At 39.0% G+C, this 21167-nt stretch overlaps 1 protein-coding gene across 2 annotated transcripts; it reads left to right on the forward strand.

The window, feature by feature from the left end:
- The first annotated feature begins 563 nt into the window (after positions 1-563).
- On the forward strand, positions 564-19056 carry LOC6050180 (neurotrimin). 2 transcript variants are annotated; one of them, XM_038254194.1, is made up of 7 exons: positions 564-646; positions 1024-1374; positions 13284-13452; positions 13994-14203; positions 17735-17998; positions 18065-18706; positions 18771-19056. In XM_038254194.1, the coding sequence occupies exons 2-7, from the start codon at positions 1363-1365 to the stop codon at positions 19037-19039; spliced, it is 1566 nt and encodes a 521-aa protein (XP_038110122.1). In that variant the 5' UTR covers positions 564-646; positions 1024-1362; the 3' UTR covers positions 19040-19056. The 2 variants fall into 2 exon arrangements, with proteins under 2 accessions (XP_038110122.1, XP_038110120.1); XM_038254192.1 differs by having other exon boundaries at positions 566-1374.
- Positions 19057-21167: the final 2111 nt, after the last annotated feature.

A 21167-nucleotide genomic window follows, 5' to 3' on the forward strand; every position in this document is an offset into this window, starting at 1 on the left:
AGATTAATTGGCTAATTTAACACCAAAAATCGGACTCATTGTTACCGAGCTATCTTAAATTTAAAAATGTAGGGTAATTGTAAACACTTAGAAATTGTCATATTTCTTCATTTTAATTTTAGAGCATTTCAAAGTATAACCATAAACAATGTGAGAAATTTCCCAGCTACTTAAAAAATATTTTCAGGTTTGACCAACATCGCTAAATAACACACCTTTGGACTCACAATTCAAAGGTCGTTAGTTCCAATCCCGGGATGGATGGGATCTACTACACAAAATTTTACACACCGCTCACTGGTTCTTATTCAATTCAAACCACCAAATAACTGTTTTTTCTGATTTCGACATACTAAAAAAAGCATTCTCAAATCAAACAAAAGCCCTTTCACGTCCATTTCCTTCTTCTGTATTCATTCGAGATGCACTAAAACTGCGTATTGTAACGCGTCGCTGTCGATGAGAGTTTCAAATGTCGAAAACGGAACACAACGTGGTCATTCTCACTGCGGAGTCGCCTCTCGAAAGTTATTGTGGAAAGAGTATACGCGCGCAGATGAATGAAAGCTTCCAGACCGGGACCACCGGCAGTCAGTATCCATCTGGCGATCGGCGCGACAACACCCGCCTCTTCTAATTCTTTATAGTAAGGGAGGGAGGGAGACTCGTTTTCTAAACTGATTAAGGACACACTTTGGCACAAGAAGGCAGATTTAGTGCCAACTAAGGGCAGCTTATAAGGGCTAATTCCCGTTCGGAACTGATTCCGACAAAAGAAAAAGGAAGAAGAAACGGTTTAAAACGTGTCAATTCTACCGTGACCCAGAACGCAATGTAAAAAAGTGTTGAAAAAGAAGGAAAAAAAAGTGACACAATTTAAGTAAAAGCCGCCGTTGACAAACATATTACAACAAAAAGAGGGATTAAACGGTTGCGTGATTTTGTGCTGGTTCTGGCTGTTGCATTTCTGCTGGTGAAGTGAACCCGTATATTTTCAGAGTTTTTTTTTTTCTCGTCAAAAAGTCAGAAAAGAGATCGACGGCCAAAGTGTTGATGGGTTGAAGTGTGGAGGGAAAAAAAGAACAGTCAACCAGAGTCCCCGTACCGAAATAATTGTGGAAGTGGAATTATTTGTTGGATGGTGATTAATTACGGCGATCGGTTTCCTGCGCCGGGTGACAGTAATGTGACGACAAAGAGTATCAGCAGGCAGAACAGTGATCATTTTAATTCTGGATTTTGGAAAGCAAACTGTTGACTCTACAATTGAAATTTGTTTGTCGAATGAAAAAAAAGTGCGATGTAATTCGTAAACTTATTAGAAGACATTTTTTAAACAGTAAAATTTAAATTACACTTAAAATGATAAAACAGGTAAGTCAATTTAGAAAAGAGAGAGCAAAATTGAATGTAACAACGATCTCACCTAAGCAGAACATTATTCCCTATTTAATTTTGAGATACGGAAAAAGCGAAACGAAAAGATGTAAGTCGATGTAGATTTTAACCCTCTACAACCCAACCCCGCATTTAGACGGGCTCCGCCAAAAATCCATTTTTCAACCAATTTTTGATCTTAAAAAAAGCATTGGAAAGAAAAACTCTTAAAATTTTAGAAAGTTTTAGGGTTGGAAGTTTATATTTTATGCAACAATAAGTATGCAGAGCAATTCTCTACGAAATCGATCATTTTTTTAGAATTTTAATTTTTGTAATTTTTAATCCGGCTGAAACTTTTTTGTGCCTTCGGTATGCCCAAAGAAACCATTTTGTATCATTAGTTTGTCCATATAATTTTCCATACAAAAATGATGTATGAAAATTCAAAAATCTGTTTCTTTTGAAGGAATTTTTTGATCGATTTGGTGTTGTTTGGAAACGGAGATTGTTCGTAATTTGCGCCCTTTACCCTAACATTTTAGATCACATTGAAGATGAACCGTGAGAGAAGAGATTGAGTGAGAGAGAGAAAGAGGGACCGTACGGGAGTGCCCGACGGGTCGGTTTGTTTATCTTTTGGAAATAAAGTTAAGTTGCTTGCCGATACTCGACCGGCTCAGTTCAGTAGAACTCCGCGTACTTTGTACCGTTCGTTTGTCGCGCAATAAAGTTGTTCCGCACAACAACTTGTGTTTTTATTCGGCCTACGGGTGAAGAAAGTTTGGTGCGAGGTCGTTGACCTCTTGAGAAGTGCGCTCTGGACGAGCAGAAGAACTCCCCCGCAATACAGTCCACAACTTGAAGGCCTCGATCCGGAACATTGGTCCTTCGAACCGGATCGAAGTGGCCGGCCCGAAGTGGAAGGACTTGAGTGTTGTGCGCGCGTGAAAAGTGGCCAGTTCGCGGAATAGTGGCCATCGCGATTTGGACAGTGCGAGTTCGCGGTAGTTGGCGCCATCGCGCAGTTTATTGCGGCTTTGTGCTGCACTTTTTTTGCTGCTCTGCGAGGTGGTGCTGACGGGAAGAAGCAGCTGAAGCGTTCCTGGTCTGCGGCGTTGCTGGGAGCTGATCTACGGCGGCTGGCGGACGGAAGCTGCGACTGCTGTGAAGGAGAGTGTTTGCGTGTGCTGGACGCTGTCACCGGAGGTTCCTGGAGGATCTGCAGCGTACCAGGAAGTGTTTGGGTTGCATGTGGTGCATGAGGTGTGTGTGTGTGTGCGTTTGTGAGGTGTGTGCCATTTTGGGTTGAGTGAGTGAGGGTATTTTTCGAGCGATTTTTAAATAAAGAAGTTGGATTATTTTTTTACGCAAGAGCGTTTATTTCTGGGGTTGTGGTTTGGGTTGTTTCCTGCGCAAGCCCTGAATTGGTCTGTTCTCTGTCGGTCTTTCCACTGCTGGTACTCCACCTTGGCTGTCTCTCCCACTGTCAATCGGGTCGCGTAGAACGTGGAGTCGATCGTTTCGGTGTTCGCGGTTGCAGTGTTCCAGATTTTGGCGGTCAACGGTGAGTGAAGGCGGTAAAAGATGGACGAGTTGAAGGACTTGCAGAAGCAGGAGCGGCAGTTAATCCTTTCGATCAACGGTGTAGGAGCATTTGTTGATGCGTACAAAAAGGCTGAGCACGAGAACCAGATCTCGATTCGGCTGGACACCTTGGAGGAGGCCATGCGGAAGTTCTACAAGGTGCGCCGCAAGATCGAAGCCATGATCGACGACGAGGATGAGGACGAAATTGTTGGGGAGTCAAAGGAGGCTCGGAAGAATCGGTTGGCTGATCTGGTGGTTCAGCGTGAGATGGAGTACAACAAGGCTCTTCGTGACGTCGAGGAGAGGTACTTCGTGGTAAAGGCGAAGCTGGTCGCGCTGCGCCCGGTCAAGGTTGAGCCCACTCCTGCCGCTGACCTCAACGAATCCTGCTTCGATCGTTCGACCTCTCGCATTAAGTTGCCGGACATCAAGCTACCCAACTTCAGCGGCGCGCTGAAGGACTGGATCCCGTTTCGCGACACCTACAAGAGCCTCATCCACTCCAACATGCAGCTGCCGGACATCGACAAGTACACCTACTTGAGGTCCGCTCTGCAAGGTGAGGCACAGCTGGAGATCCTGTCGGTTGATTTCTCCGCAGAAGGCTACGACGTTGCTTGGAAAGCACTGGAGAAGAAGTACGACAACCACAAGCTCATCGTGAAGGCGTACCTGGACGCGCTCTTCGACATCGAGCCGCTGCGGAAGGAGAGCTGTGACGGTCTGTCTCACTTGATCAGCGAGTTCGAGACGAACCTACAGATGCTGAAGAAGCTCGGTGAAGGAACGGAAGCCTGGTCAACAATCCTGGTCCACATGCTCTGCGCGCGTTTGGATCATGCCACGCTGCGACTGTGGGAATCGCACCACAACTCGAAAGCTGTGCCGAAGTACGATGTTCTGATCGAGTTTCTGCGTGGCCAGTGTACGGTGCTGCAATCGATCAAGGCCAACCGGCCCAGCGAAGGAGACGGACGACAAAACCGCTCGAGAGTCTCGACCACTCACACGTCCTCGCAGTCACTACGACGCTGCCTGTTTTGTGAAGAGGCATTTCACATGCCGTTCAATTGCAGCAAGCTGAGGAACATGTATGTGTCCCAACGAGTGGAAGAAGTTAATCGACGGCGACTGTGCCGAAACTGCTTGACTGCTGGTCACTACGCTGACGGATGTTCTCGTGGTTCCTGTTCCCGCTGCGGCGGAAGACATCACACGTTGCTGCACTACGACACGCCGGCCCCTGCTGGCGCTCGACAAGAAAGATCCTCCGTTCCTAATACGCAAGGAGTATCCCACGAAGCTGGACAACAACAACAACCCACGAGACAGCAAGACCAGACACAGAACATTTCCACCCAACCAACCACAAGTTTCTACTCCGTGATCCAATCCACTTCTCGAAACACTCACCCACCACCACCCACAGACTTTCGTAATACCACCACCCTCAATGCGGCATCCCTCCCCGCACAAAATGCACCCACACTTTCTCGCCGAGTCCTCATGTCCACGGCTGTTGTTCGCGTTGAAGATCAGTTCGGGAACTTCTCGTTCGCTCGGACACTGTTAGATTCGTGTTCCGAGTTCTGCTACATGTCTAGCAACTTTTCGAAGAAGCTGAAGTTCCGGACATCACCAGATGTACTGAGGGTACAGGGCATCGGAAACGGCTCAGCGTTGTCGCTGGAGGCCGTATGCGCGAAGATCCAGCCACGGCTGGCTACGATCTCGATGTTCTCGAAGGAAATGCAGTTTCACGTACTGGAAAAGATTGCCAAAAATCTGCCCGCCACACCGGTTGACGTCAGCCAGATGATGCTCCCCTGTGACATTATTCTCGCTGATCCGCACTTTGGGAAGCCTGGTTCCATTGACATGATCATCGGTGCTGAGTTCTTTTTCGAATTGCTGGCGACTGGTCGTCGTAAGATCGTCGAGGACGGTCCGACGCTGCAGGAGACTGTGCTTGGGTGGATAGTCTCGGGGAAAGTTCCAGTGTCGTCACCCAGCGTCCCATGCACGGCAACCTACTTCAGCTCAGCAGTTGATCTGAATGAATGCTGCCATATTGAGTCGAGTCACGTCAACAGCGCCCACTCTGTGGAGGAGTCCACCCGCGAGGAACTGTTCAAGAAGACGGAAGGAGCAGACACGCTGAACGTGCGGCACGCAAAGAAAGTTCGGCAGTTCACCGATTCAGCTGGTGTCAAGGTGAAGAAGTGGATCTCCCACTGCCCAGAGCTGCTCAAGCAGCTCTCGAAGCACCTGAAGGACGAGCGCAGCACGCTCAACACGCTGAACAGCGTCGTACACGCTTGTGCCTTTTGTCAACAGCTGTGGAGAGTCAAGAGCGATCGGGATCAACCGTCGGACGAATCGTTGCAGCAGCTGTGGAGAGTTAGGATGAGTTTGAAGGCGGTCGCGACGAGAAAGGTGCCGCGCTGGATTGGGTTCAGCAACGATTGCGTCGAGAACGGTGCGAGTCTCTACCTGCGCTGCACTGCGCTTGACGGTTCCGTCACGATTCGACAGCTCATGGTCGAGGCCAAGGTGGCTCCGCTCGAGAACCCAAAGCGCAAGAAGAAGAAGGTCAACATTCCACAGTTGAAGATGTCACCTGGCAGATGGTCAAGGCGTCGGAGAAGGTTACGCGCCCCAACACACAACTGGTGGACGGCGTCATGCGAGTTTGTGTTCGTCTGTCGAACATCTCGCACGGCAAACGGACTCTTCAATCGAGCAATCTCGATCGTCTGTTCGCTGCTCATTCGAAACAATCAAGATTAAGCTCAAACCTTATACTAAGCACTCGCTGAGTGCGCCCCGACGTTGCTGCGTCACCCATTTTCTTTAAGTTGAAGTTGGTGTTTGTACCCTGTATGTGTGCATGTTAAGTTGCCGTTGAAGGAATCGCGCTGGACGCTGTCCAGTTCCTCTACTCGGTAGACACCTGTCTGCCCGAGCTCAGCGCACAAGGCGCTCACCTGGTTAAGGGATTGCATGTTTGTCAAAAAGTCGTTAATCACCCCTATCATCGGTAGCACACCCACCCACATCTCACTGGAGGAAGCCTAGGTTCCTGCCAGTCGGTCTCGGCTGCTCGTTCGACAGTGGGCTTGGCCAGCTCACACGCCGATCGACATCCCGACCACGAAGTTTGAAGTCACCACGCAGTACGAAGTTTGAAGTCATCCCTAACCAGCGAAGAAGAACAACGCCCCCAGGAATTCACCCATGATCTGCGGATCGAGCGCCAGAATTCACCTGGTGGGGTAAGTTGTTCCAGTTTACGCACGCTACATACACCTACTACATCAAGTTTTGTTCGAGGCACACCACCAACTCAACCACCTACACCAACGTCCGAAGTCCACCTGCACGAAGATCATTTTCGTCCACAACAACAGCACAGCGGCGACTAGCACACCGGCGATCACCGCACCGGCAAACAGCACACCGGCGAACGACACACCCCCAGCGTAACATCTTTATGGCCTACGGGCCCAGCGTCAACGTTACCTGGCTGGGTAAGTTGTTCCGGTTTTACAAAAATTCTCCACTGTATACTACAACGCATCTCTCCCGAGGAAACCTGCAACGAACAACAACATCATCAAGATGACGTACACCAAGAAGAAGAAGAAAGCATCAACCGATGCAACTGCACCCCGTGTGCACTCTGTGGTCGACGTTTGTCCCACCCGAAGAAGAGCATGTTCCGCTGGAGCATCACCCCCCCCCCACCCACACCGAAGAAGCGCAGCGCGAGGCTGCCCCAGAAGTCCAGCACGGTTCGCGATCGTGGCACACGGCCACCGGTCTGGCGAACGCTGACGATCGAAGTCGAGGCTGCAACAGCAGCAACCACACCACCACGACCGCTACTCGGCGGCGACCAGCACGCGAAGGCTGCACCAAGGCAGTACCGAAGGCAGCAGATGAGTTCCTGGAGGGAGCAGAATGCAGTTCAGCCAGCCGAAAATGCGTCCACGATGAAACCCACAGCAACAGAAGTTTTGTTGCGTCGTCTACGATTTTCACCCCCACGATGGCAGCAGTTTTGTTTACAACAGAAGTTGAAGATCGATTGAATTATTGAAGTGTTGTGAAGTTAGCCCTAAGAATATTAGATATGTAATTAGTATTAGTGGAAGAAGAAGGTAGAAGGTTTTTTGAAACGGTTGAAACCACAGGTTTCAAGGCGGGCGGCATGTTTGGAAACGGAGATTGTTCGTAATTTGCGCCCTTTACCCTAACATTTTAGATCACATTGAAGATGAACCGTGAGAGAAGAGATTGAGTGAGAGAGAGAAAGAGGGACCGTACGGGAGTGCCCGACGGGTCGGTTTGTTTATCTTTTGGAAATAAAGTTAAGTTGCTTGCCGATACTCGACCGGCTCAGTTCAGTAGAACTCCGCGTACTTTGTACCGTTCGTTTGTCGCGCAATAAAGTTGTTCCGCACAACAACTTGTGTTTTTATTCGGCCTACGGGTGAAGAAAGTTTGGTGCGAGGTCGTTGACCTCTTGAGAAGTGCGCTCTGGACGAGCAGAAGAACTCCCCCGCAATACAGTCCACAACTTGAAGGCCTCGATCCGGAACAGGTGTCTTCGGCAAAGTAGTAGGTATGGATACGGACTACACTGGAAAAAAATGATACACTGCACAAAAAATTTGGTGATTTTTTATTTAACTTTTTGTCACTAAAACTTGATGTGCAAAAAACACTTTTTTTATTTTTTTTTATATGTTCTAGGGGACATAAAATGCCAACTATTCAGAAATTTTCAGGTTGTGCAAAAAATCATTGACCGAGTTATGATTTTTTCTAATCAATACTGACTTTTTCAAAAAAATCGAAATTTAATCGGTCGCAAAAAAATTTCAACTTTATTTTTCGATGTAAAATCAAATTTGCAATCAAAAAGTACTTCAGTGAAATTTTGATAAAGTGCACCGTTTTCAAGTTAAAGCAATTTTTAGGAAACTTTTTTGAAAATAGTCGCAGTTTTACATTTTTTTTATTTAGTGCACATGTTGGCCCACTTTTGGAAAACAATATTTCTGAAAAGCTGAGAAAATTCTCTATATTTTGCTTTTGAGAACTTTGTTGATACGACCCTATGTTGCTGAGATATTGCCATGCAAGTGATTAAAAACATGAACATTAATGTTTTCCAAGTCTCACCCAAACAACCCACCATTTTCTAACGTCGATATCTCAGCAACTAATGGTCCGATTTTCAATGTTAAAGTATGAAAAATTCGTGAAATTTTCCGATCTTTTCGATTTTTGAATTTTCATACATCATTTCTGTACGGACAGCTGCCAATTTTGTATGGAAAATTATATGGACAAACTAATGATGCAAAATGGCATACCGAAGGCACCAAAAAAGTTTCAGCAGGATTTAAAAATACAAACATAAAAATTTAAGAAAAAAGACCGATTTGTAGAGAATTGCTCAATAGTTTCAGAACTTTCAAATCAAGACTAACATTTCAAAAGGGCGTAATATTGAATGTATGACCCTTTTGAAATGTTAGTCGTGATTATTATTTTTTAAATATTGTTTTTGAAAAGATCGGAAAATTTCACGAATGTTTCATATTTTAACTTTGTAATTCGGTCCATTATTTGCTGAGATATCGGCATTAGAAATCATCAATTTTACTGTTTTTAAACCTTTACATGGCAATATCTAAGCAGCTAAGGGTCGTATCAACAAAGTTCAAAAAAGCAAAATATAGATAATTTTCTCAGCTATCCAAAAATATTTTTTCAAAAGTGGGCAAATATGGGCACTATATTAAAAAAATTAAAAACTGCGACTATTTTCAAAAAAGAAACATAAAAAACGGTGCACTTTATCAGAATTTCACTACAGCACTTTTTTATTTCAAATTTTATTTTACATCGAATAATTATGTTAAAAAATTATGGCGACCAATATTTTGATTTTTTGGAAAAATCAGTATTGATTCAAAAATTCATAACTCGATCGATGATTTTTCGCCCATTCTGGAAATTTCTGAAAAGTTGGCATTTGATGTCCCTTAAAACATATCAAAAATAAAAAAATAAAGATGATGTTTTTTTGCAAATCAAGTTTTAGTGACAAAATGTTAAAATAAAAAAAAACATTTTTTTTTGTACCGTGTATCATTTTTTTCAGTGTAGTCCTTATCCATACCTACAACGTTGCCAAAGACACCAAATCGATCAAAAAATTCCTTCAAAAGAAACAGATTTTTGAATTTTCATACATCGTTTTTGTATGGACAGCTGCCAAATTTGTATGGAAAATTATATGGACAAACTAATGATGCAAAATGGCTTCTTTGGGCATACCGAAGGCACCAAAAAAGTTTCAGCCGGATAAAAAAATACAAACATAAAAATTAATAAAAATATACCAATTTCGTAGAGCACTGCTCAACTACTAAAATTGATGTTCAGAACAGTGTGTGTGCTCTGAAAAATATTTTATTTCCAATGCACGAAGTTGCTTGTAAAAGGGGAAATCGTGCACAAAATATTTCAAAGGCCATTTTATTAAACTCGAGAATGTCAAAATTTTAAAAGGAAACTATATTTTTTAATGTTAAATTAAGGTGAAGCCGTTGACCATTTTCAAAGAAAATTAATCATCACTATAAAAAAATGTGTATTAAATTCAATTTTACGAATTTCAGCACCAAAAAGAATCAGCATGGGCCGGTTGTTGCCTTCTTGAAGCAACTGAAGGAATTTTTGATCTAAAACAAACATATTTATATACTTTTGTGGCACAGTCATTGATGTCCTAATTGGCAATCATTAATTAATGACGATTTCCATAACTTAACAAGGAATGGGATAATCGTTACCAAAAGAAATCAGCATGTGTAGGGCACTATTCCAGGGTGGCCACCTCGGGAAAAAACCGGGAAAAAACCGGGATTTTTATCAACCGGGAGAAAACCGGGAAAAACTCGGGAATTCGACTGAGAAACCGGGAAAATATTTTTAGTTTATATAAAAATTGACAAAAGCCTCTTTAATGTACTCAATATGTTCTTTTCTCAAATAGAATATTATTCCTGTTATTCTAAATGAAGACTTCGCGAAAACTATGTTTGAATTTGTGTAATAGATTGTGTATAGAATGCTTCTTGGTTATGGATGATTTTTCTTTTGTATCCTATAATATTTTTACATGTACATGTTACCCTGGGAGTACCACGAGCGGTTTCAGGTGGTCCGGAAGACAACCCCGTAATGGCGGACATATGTCCCAAACTAAATATTTAACAGACAAAAAATATCAAATTGATTCGAAGCAACAAACTAACAACCATATTTAGGGTGCAGTGAGTTACGGGTGAATTAAAAAATATTTAAATGATAAACCTATAATTTGCATTCGTTAAGCAATTTTAAGAATTTGAAGTAAAGTTTGTTGTTTTTTTTTCTACGAATATTTATTTCAAATTTACAAATTGTGCCAACTACCATATAGGTATTCAAAACATTCGAAATGTTTGTAAAAATATCTTATGTTTGAACGAAGTTGACTTTATAGCTGTCGGCAACCATTGCTGGTACCAACCACTAGCGTTTTCCTTTTATCTACAAGGAGCTTATGTTTTAAAATTTGGATATTCTCAATTCGACCTTTCTTTGCTAAAATATTAGTTTTGCATAAAATTCAAATCAGGATTTTTTTTAATTTAAAGATCAAGATTTTTCTTTCAAATAGTCACACAAAATACACTCTTTTAAATATTTTTCGTGGCCTGTATCTCAGCAACAAAAGCATGGATCAAAAATGTTCAAAATTAAAGCAGTTAAGAATTTTCTCAACCATTTTTTTGTTTAGAGATAAAATAGAATTATTCTTTATTGAAAACAGCTACAACTTCTGAAAAGTACTATTAAATAGAATGTTTAAATCTAAAAACAAAACAGTTCTTGAAAATCTTTTGAATGTATATTTTGAGCAGTTTAAAAAATCTCTGTTTCAAAAACAATTCGTCCGTCATCAGAAATTTACATTTAAAAAAAATAATATGGGATATGTATGTAGAAATGAAAAAGTCAATGAAAATTTGGTTTACAAAAGGAATATCTCTGAATTTATTGACATTTTAAGTAGATAGTTTAAAAGAAATAAATAAATACATTTTATTTTGAAGCTTTACTAAGAAAACTGATTTAAAGAAACGACGTTGTTTGGCCTATCCAGTACAAGTAAAAAAAAATTTTTTTTCAACAATATTTAATTTAGCATTGAAACACATTTTTAACGACATTTTAAATGCTTTAAAATTCAAGTCTTAATCAAGCATCAATTGAAAATTTTCACATCCGTGCAAAAAAATAAATAAAAAATATAAAAAAGAAATAGTCTCAACATTTGAATACAAAAAGTTTTTAAAATGCATTTTACACTAGTTCAGTTATATGGCAATCATTAATCTTCAAAAAATGTAAGATTTAAGGAAAACAAAAATGTCAAAGAAAAAAAAAACTTTTTAAGATACTAAAGATCGACCATTTTCCAAAATTCAAGAGACTATAGTCAACCCAAACATGCTTCAAAATGATTCTAAACGCAAAAGAATGCACTTTAAACAGATTTCAGCTGAATGCACTCAAATTTGATGTTTTTTGAAAAAAAATATTTTCAACTTCAACTTTCAAGGTGGGTACAAAAACTTCAAATAAAATTTGTATCAGCCTTATGTGTTGTTGAAAAAATCGCAGAAAGGTAATTTTTTTACGATTTTTAACATTTTGTGTTTTAGGTTTTATAGAACTTTTTTTTCAGTAAAAATTATTTTCGAAAAATTCCAAATTTTATTTTTTTCCCATCAATGTATAAATGAATTTACCAAAGATAATAAATCGATAAAAAAAAGTCTCAAGGTACTGATTTTTTTACATTTGTATAGCACTTTTCCTGCACTGCTGCCAAAGTGCATACATTTTTGTTTGGACTAATGAAGCGAAAAGACTTAAAAAAAAGTACTCACATAATATAAGCCAAAAAATAATAATTAATTAACAGGAATTGATAATTCTAGGAAGAATCTTTCTTCTTGAATTCACAAAAACTTTTTTCAAAGAAAATTTATGAGCATTTATATAAATGTTGATATCAATGTATTTTTGCAAATTTCTTGTAAATTCCCTTTTCTGCTTTCTAATAATAATTCATGTTATTCTAAAAAATAAAAACTTTTTTTTTATTTTGAGTTTGTAAAATCTATAGAGCATGATGATGAAAAATCCCAATCATTAAGGAAATTAGAGGTTTGGATTGGAAACAGATAAAAACGGCTTCGTTTACAACTTACTTTCTTTGTTCTCAAGATATTTGAAAGGAATTCTTTAGAAATTCAAACTTTGAAACAAATTTATGCATTAAAAAAGTATGTTAATAATAACGTTAGCCTGAAAAACATTGAAATTTGGTTTAAAAACATTCCGGAAAATTTCTTCTGGTATCGGGAGAAAACCGGGAAAAAAACCGGGAAATTGAAAATCGAAATCTAGTGGCCACCCTGCACTATTCTAAGCAACTTGTTGAAGGAATTTTGTCAAAATATAGAAAGCGACGCAAAATTTATATCTTTGAAGGAAAAATCATGACAATGATGGAAGACTTCACGTTATTTCATTTTTCAAAGAAGCTCAAAATATTACCATTTTTTTGCACAATTTGGCTGATTGCGATTCACAGCCAAATTAAAGTGAAATAACATATAGATGGACAACTATTTAGTCTGGAAGGTATGATTTAAACTTAATTTTTCAACGGTCCAAACTTTAGTGCTGTATTTATTTTTTAAAAGCTTTTCTAGAATTCTGTTTAAATTTAGAAAAACACTTGAGTAGAAATATTCATTGGCGGCCCTAAATAATTTTTTTTTTATATTTTTAACCAAATTATCTAGTATTTGTAGTGCTACTTTATATTTTGGCGTCCCTTTTTTAAATATCTAATGAGGATGTTATAACTGACATGAAAATTTTGTACAATCTTCGATTTCGGCGCCCTGCATGTTTTTCAAATTTTACATAATAAATCAATACTAAATATTATAAATAACGATAATGACTTCAAAGCACAATTTCAAATGAAATCTCCCCATCTCGTTAATTGACATTGAATGATGATGCGCTCGAACTAAAAATAATCCCAAGGCTAAAACCCTTCTCAGTTGACGGTCCGAGGACCTTGACACGTTAGATTAAATTACTCACATATGAGCAGCACATTTTAATCCATTTCTTCCGGCATTCATACATCTATCTATTTTGCACAGGGAATTCACCACTCAAACATGATGATCTCGATGGGCGGCGCACTAACGACGCTGACCCTTCTAGTGCACGTGGCTAAATTTGGAGTTTTTGGTCAACAGTTCAAAAGCGTGCCAACGACGGTGAAAACGTACGAAAATGAAACCGTTTTGCTACCGTGCTATCACAATGGTAAGTTGTACTTATTTCAATTAATTGCTTCTTCGAACATGACACTCCTACCAGCAGTAACCTTCGACAGTACATGAGCGGAATCACTTTTTATTATTTATTTGAACAATTCTGTGTCAACCAAGATTTCATTTGTGCGCGACATTCAAATAGTCAATTCATGCTTGCTTTCATAGTCGTTGCTTTTTATGACACTGAGTAGTGCCCCAAAGAATTTATCTCCAAAAGCCGAGCTCGCGCCCAGAGCGCGCAAATGAAAAGGCACTTTCCTCTTAACTCAATTATGTGCTCCTCAAGCTCAAATATTGGTGCGCGCTGAAGTCACCGTCTCCGTACAAAATCTACGAAAACAGTTATGCTGAATGGGACAGCAATTGAACGCCACACAATACAAACAATCATCGTAGAAAATTTTGGTTCTCGTTCCTCTGCTGCAGACGACAAACGATCTGACAAAAGACCGACACCCCTAATTCAGATTTATGAAGTTGAGAGCAAAATTCTCACAATCAACGTACTCTTTCCTCTCGCTTTCCGGCAGCTCCGTACCGATACGTGAGGTGGTCCCGGGACGATATGCTGCTAGTGGATACGCGCAATCCGGAACTGCCGGTGCCACCGCGAGTCCAGCTGTGGAAGAACGGCAGCCTCGAGGTTTCGACGGTGCAGATGGAGGACACCGGGGATTACACGTGCGAGATTACCACCGAAGGGGGCAGGGCGATTCAGCAGCACGCGATCGAGGTGCAGTGTAAGTGAAGGAGGAAAAGGATACTTTATTATTAATATAATTTTCAATTTTAATGGTAATTGAGATATTTTTAATTTAATCTTTTTGTTGTCAGTTTATGTACAACGATAAAACGGCACGCTCAAAAATTATTTATGACAATTTTTGTTTATGAGTTTTGTTTTGTGTTTTTCTCGTTTATATTACAGGGAAAAAATTTTTTTTTCATTTTCTGATATGTTTTAGGGGACATCAAATACCAACATTTCACAAATTTCCAGTACGGGCAAAAAATCTTTGACCGTGTTATGAATTTTTGAATCAATACAGATTTTTTTCAAAAAATCGAAATACTGGTCGCAAAACTTTTACAACTGCATTTTTCGAAGTAAAAATGAATTTGCAATCAAAAAGTACTTTAGTGAAATTTAGATAAAGTGCACCGTTTTCAAGATATAACCATTTTTAGGAAACTTTATTGAAAATAGTCGCAGTTATTCATTTGTCAAAATAAGTGTCCATTTTTGAAAAGCTGAGAAAGTTCTCCATATTTTGCTTTTTTGAACTTTGTTGATATGACCCTTAGTTGCTGAGATATTGCCAAGCAAAGATTTAAAAACGGAAAAATGATGTTTTTAAAGTCCCACCCAAACAACCCACCATTTTCTAATGTCTATATCTCAGCAACTAATGGCCTGATTCTCAATGTTGAAATATGAAACATTCGTGAAATTATCTGATCTTTTTGAACAAAATGTTTTCATATTTTTAGGATCAAGACTAACTATTCAAAAGGGCCAAACATTCAATATTACGCCCTTTTGAAATGTTGATCTTGATTCTAAAAAATTGAAAACATTTTTTTCAAAAAGATCAGATAATTTCACGAATGTTTCATATTTTAACATTGAGAATCGATTTTACATTGAAAAATGAAGTTGGAAATTTTTTACGACCAATATTTCGATTTTTTGAAACAAAAACTTTGTGGGTGGCTTCCCTATGACCAAATAAGCTATTTTGTGTCATTGGTTCACCCATACAAGTCTCCATACAATATTGGTAGCTGTCCATTCAAAAATGGTACGTACATATTTAAACAGCTGTAACTTTTGAGTGAATTTTCTGATCAATTTGGAGTCTTCGGCAAAGTAGTAGGTATTGTTGAGGACTATTTAGAAAAAATAGATATACGGAAAAAATCTGCGGATTTTTTTATAAACTTTTTTTTCACAAAAACTCAATTTCCTAAATTACGTATTTTTTTATTTTCGAGATTTTTTTATATGTTTTAGGGGACAAAAATCCGCAACTTTTTAGCCATAGAGAAACATGGTCAAAAAAAGTGAGTTATAAATTTTAAAAAAATAGTGATTTTTTGGAAAAATTGAAATTTCATGCAAAAACAAATTTGACGTATTTTTTTAATGTAAAATTGTATTTCCAATCGAAAAGTACTAAACAGAATTTTTGATAAAGGGCTCTGTTTTCAAGATATAGCCACCGAATGTTTGATTTTAGCTAAATATTTGCAGTTTTTTTTAGTGACCATTTCTGAAAATATTTTTTTTGAAAAGTTCAGAAAATTTGCTATAAAATTGTCTAAAAGGCATTGAAGATTGGACCTCCGGTTGCTGAGATACAGCCACTTTAAGTAAAAGAAACACGAAAATTGAAGTTTTCTAAGTTTCACCTAAACAACCCACCATTTTCTAATGTCGATATCTCAGCAACTAATGGTCCGATTTTCAATGTTAAAACATGAAACATTCGTAAAATTTTCCGATCTTTTCGAAAAAAATATTTTGAAAAAAATTAAATCAAGACTAGCATTTTAAATGGGTGTAATATCCAATGTTTGGCCCATTTAAAATGTTAGTCTTGATTTGAAAATTTACAAAATATTTTTTTCGAAAAGATCGGAAAATTTTACGAATGTCTCTTAGACAATTTTATAGCAAATTTTCTGAACTTTAAAAAATATTTTTAGATATGGTCACTTATGGTCACTATTTTTAAAAATAGCAAAACTGCAAATATTTAGCTAAAATCAAACATTCGGTGGCTATATCTTGAAAACAGAGCCATTTATCAAAAAATCTTTTTCATTGGAAATTCAATTTTACATTAAAAAATTACGTCAAATTTGTTTTTGCATGAAATTTCGGCGGCAGATTTTTTTACCATGTTTCTCCATGGCTCAAAAGTTACGAGTTTTTGTCCCCTAAAACATATCAAAAAATCTCGAAAATCTAAAATTACGTATTTTGGGAAATTGAGTTTTTGTGAAAAAAAAGTTAAAAAAAAATCAGCAAATTTTTTTTCCGTGTACCTATTCTTTTCTCAATAGTCCTCCTTTACTTTACCGAAGACACCAAATTGATCAGAAAATTCACTCAAAAGTTACAGCTATTTGAATATGTACATACCATTTTTGTATGGACAGCTGCCAAAATTGTATGGAGACTTGTATGGGTGAACCAATGACACAAAATAGTTTATTTGGTCATAGGGAAGGCCCCCACAATGTTTGAGCCAAATCAAAAAATACAAATAAAATCCATTTCCGGTTTTGGCAGAGAATTGCTCTACTCAGTAAAAAAAATCATGGTAATATTTCATCTTTTATGTCTTTTATGTTTTATGTCAGGTAATATATTTCATCTTTTATGTCAGCAAAGCAAAGGAATTTTACCTCTGAAAATGTGTAGTTTTACCACTTTTCTGGTGTAATGTCACTTTTTCAGTCTAAATTTGTGGTAAAATTACATCATTAAAGAGGTAATATTCAACCTTCTAAAATTACACCTTCCAATTTACACATTTTTTTTAACTGTATAGAATGTTCACAAATAGAGTTATCTTAGTGCGCATGTTATCGCGTGTACGTACATGAAAATATTAAGGTTAAATTTGGTACCGGACAGCAAAATAAATATCGTGCTAGTGTGCATACCAAAATGGTACGTAAATTTTGTATACTCTGTAACTTTTGAAAGAATTTTCTATTGATGTATTGATGAGGACTATTCAGATAAAAAAAGTTACACGGATTTTCTTTTTTGCTGATTTCTAATTACCTTTTTTTACAAAGACTCTTTATTTAAAAATATGTAATTTGTTTTGGAGTAATAACCCGCAACTTTTGAGCCATAGAAAAGCTATAATTTTTTGAAAAAATAACGATTTTTAAAAAATCCAAATACATTCAAATTTTTGACAATCACAGGTTTTTTGATAAAGTACCCCGTGACCCGAAATATTTGCACTTTTTCTATTTTTGAAAATAATAACCATTTCTGAAAATATCTTTTAAATTAAATAGTCTTAAAGACATTGAAGGTTGGACCTCTGTTTTGCTTTGATACAACGTCTTAAAACTAGATCAGTTGCGAATAGGTAACAGTCTTTGGCCACCAACGGCGCCCGTCATGTCAGTTTGTAGATCCTGACAGGGCGACAGGAATGTTAATAATCACGATTAAATGCTTCAGAAATTCGAGAAAAAAAAAACAGCAGGTCCTACTTACCAAAATAATTTCAACATTCCAGACCCCCCAACGATCGCCATGTACCCGGTCGGTCGCGTCGAGGTCAAGGTCGGCCAGATCGTCGAGGTCGTGTGTGACGCCACCGGTGTACCTCAACCGTACGTAACGTGGAACTACAAGAATGAAAACGCCAGCGCCAGCTTTGAAAACAACCGCAAGTTGAGCATCCTCGTGGAGAACAAGGACTTTGCCGGTCCCATCGAGTGCCAGGCCACGAACGGGGTTGGTGACCCGGCGGTGGAGACGCTTGATCTCGTGGTTGACTGTTAGTATTGTGGATTGGTTTGAGTGTTAGTAGGATAGTTAAACTGACGTATTTTCTTGCTTTTAGTCGCTCCGGAAGTGACCGTCCCCGTCTCCGTCGTGCACACCAAGGTTGGCCAAAGTGCCACCCTGGAGTGCTTCGTGACCTCCCGCCCAACGGCCACCATCCACTGGTTCCACAAGGGTCTACCACTGCCTTCGGAAAAGCGGCTCATCAAACACGACACCGTGGTCAGCAACTCCCAGTATCACTCCGTCCGCCGGCACGCCCTCTTCATCCGAAACATCAAGGACGCCGACCTCGGTCGGTACGAGTGCAAAGCGGAGAACCGGATCGGTCTCAAGGGCGCACACCTAGAACTCACCGGACGGCCCATGCCGGCCGCCTTCAAACCATCCGCCGGAATGTCCTCGTCCACGACGCATCACCTCATCTGGCAGGTCGAGAGCTTCTCGCCGATCATCGAGTACAAACTGCGCTTCCGGAAGATCCCATCCGGGGACATCACCCCAACCCGTCGCTACCCGGACCTAGCCTGGAGCGAACTGATCATCCCGTCGGACGGTTCCGCCGGCCCCCTCCACAGCATCGGTTACACCCTGCATGGTCTGCAGGCCGCCAGCGTGTACGAGGTGGTCGTGCTGGCCCGGAACCGGTACGGCACCGGTGACGCCAGCAACATCCTGCGGTTTGCCACCGGCGGCGAGGGTAGGTCGTGGCTTTTGTACCGTAATCTTTTGCTCACCGGAAACCTCCTTGTCCATTCTTCCAGTCGAGCTGCCGGAGATCACGGAGACGACCTCGCAGCTTGGGGCGGACGGCGACTATGCGGATGAGGACGGCGGCCAGGAAGATCCCAATATTACGGACAATGTTATACCGCGGGACTTTTACGACTACGAGCAGCAGTTTACGAGCGAGTCGCGGACGGACGGGGAGAGGGGAGGTTCTGGAGCTGGGAGTCCGACCGGAACCGTCTGTATGGGGGTTGTGTCGTGGGTTGTGGTGTTGATTTGTTCGAGAAGAGTTTTCAGAGAATAAAAAGAATTTTTGGTTAATATTTTTAGTTTCATCCAACTACCGAACAGACCCCCTGATGGAAAAAAGCGATTCACTTTTTGTAAGGTTTTATTATTTTATTTATTCGACTAAATGCATCTAACTCGTGATTCTGAATTACATTTTATATCTTTTTGATTTGGATGACACTTTGTCCAAGAATTCCCTTTGTCAAAAGAAGTCATTTTGCATCACTAGTGTTTCCATACAAGTCTCCGTACAAATTTGGGGGCTGGTCATCTTGAGAAGGGATTTTTTGGGATTTTCTGTTCGATTTGTTGTCTTTGTAATTTGTTGTTTTATTGGTTACGATAGCCTGTCAGTATAAACTGTGCCCCAGGTAGAGGATTTAACCGAAAAATTACAAAATAAAAAGAAGGAAGGGAAAAAATCAATTTTTTTATAACTGAAAGTTTAATTCTTTTAATGTTTTAGGGTATCGTAATCCGGGGTGACATTGATAGGATTACAATTTATTTTTGGAATATTTACCAACTGATAAGGCTTTTCTCAAGATTATTATTTTAAAACATGTACTGGGGTAGGCTACGCAAGGTCCATGCACCATTTTTGAAAAAATGTTTGTTCAATATTGTTTAAAAAATAGCTACGTTAAACATTTTTAGTTTAAATCCCGGGGTGACTTTAATAGTCATAACATTTCTTGTTAAAATCAGATTTATTTTGTTCAAACTTAATTTTATGTCAAATGTAGGTTGCTAATATAATTTTCATGGAAAATCAATGTTTATATTTCGAAGTTTATAAGCTTTTTAATAAAATACATATCTAGTGTTGATCTAGAAATAATTTTGCATGATATTCGTTAAAACTAGTTTTGTTTATGAAAATATCGATTAATATTGCATTTTAAACTGAGTTCGAAGCACTAATCAAAAGTTTTCACGTTTTAACTTCAACTAAAAGTTCAACTGAAAATGCCTATAAATCTGAAGTTTTTTAAAGTTATGTTTCAAAAACACATATGTTTTATTTGCAAACTTATTTCACCTTCTCCTAGTGGAAAATTGTCAAAAAAAAATCCGAAAATGCATTCCGTTTTCTGATTCTAAATCATGTTCGTTGAGAAAATCATGACACATTGAGAAGATCCAAATAACGCTATTCATCAACATTTTCTTAACTAAAGTTAACTAACTTTTTCAACTTTTCAAAATTTTATAAAAAGTTCTTCTTGAAGTACTTTGAACACTTCTCTACCACGGCCAGTATGATTCCATAGCATTCCGTACGAATTTAATTCGTACCTACTCATAATTTTGCTGAAAAAAATAAAAAAAAAAACTGAATTGTCGGGTGTGCTCTTCGTTCAAGAATATTTTTTTAATCCGAAAAACCTTAAAAAATCGAAAATGTATACCTAAAAGTAGCTTTAGCTTGAAAATGGTACATTTCATCAACAAAATTGTACAGTACCGAAATCAGGGGTGACATTGGTTCTGGAAGGTGAGACTGGGTCATACAAATTTCAGCATTTTTGTATGACCCAATCTCACCCCCCAGACCCAATGTCTCCCCTGCAAATTCAATTTTGCTTTAAAACGTTACTTAATCCACCGTTAGGTGATTGGTGCCTTCCTCGCATTCATAAAGGGAATACACTAAACAGCTTCAAAAAAGTGTATAATAACACTTATTTTTTATTAAAATATCTAAGATCCGGCCTAAAGAAAGTGTACTTAAACCACATTTAATCACTAAAGTACCCTTAAATTTTGATAGGATTGTCAAATCTTCAATCTTTTGGGCTTGTTGGAAAGGTCGTTTGATTACCTATCCAACGATGGGTCGCATGATAGATTCGGACAATTTTTTCATCAAAATATTTGAGATCCGGCCTAAAAAAAAGTGTATGAAAAGCACTTAAGTGCTCATAACATTTGATGGGGTTGTCAGATCTTCAATCTTTTGAACGCGTTGGAAAGGTCTTTCAAATACCTTTCTAACAATATATAGCATGACGGGTTTTCTTACAAAAACCACCCTTTTACAATCTTCCAAAGTTTAGCTAAATAGTTTTTTAAGCATAACTTTTGCAGTACTTTTCTAAACTTCATACTTTTAACTAGGGTCTTGTGGGACTCCAATA

Source organism: Culex quinquefasciatus, chromosome 2 (assembly GCF_015732765.1).
Source record: "Culex quinquefasciatus strain JHB chromosome 2, VPISU_Cqui_1.0_pri_paternal, whole genome shotgun sequence".
NCBI classification, from domain to species: domain Eukaryota; kingdom Metazoa; phylum Arthropoda; class Insecta; order Diptera; family Culicidae; genus Culex; species Culex quinquefasciatus.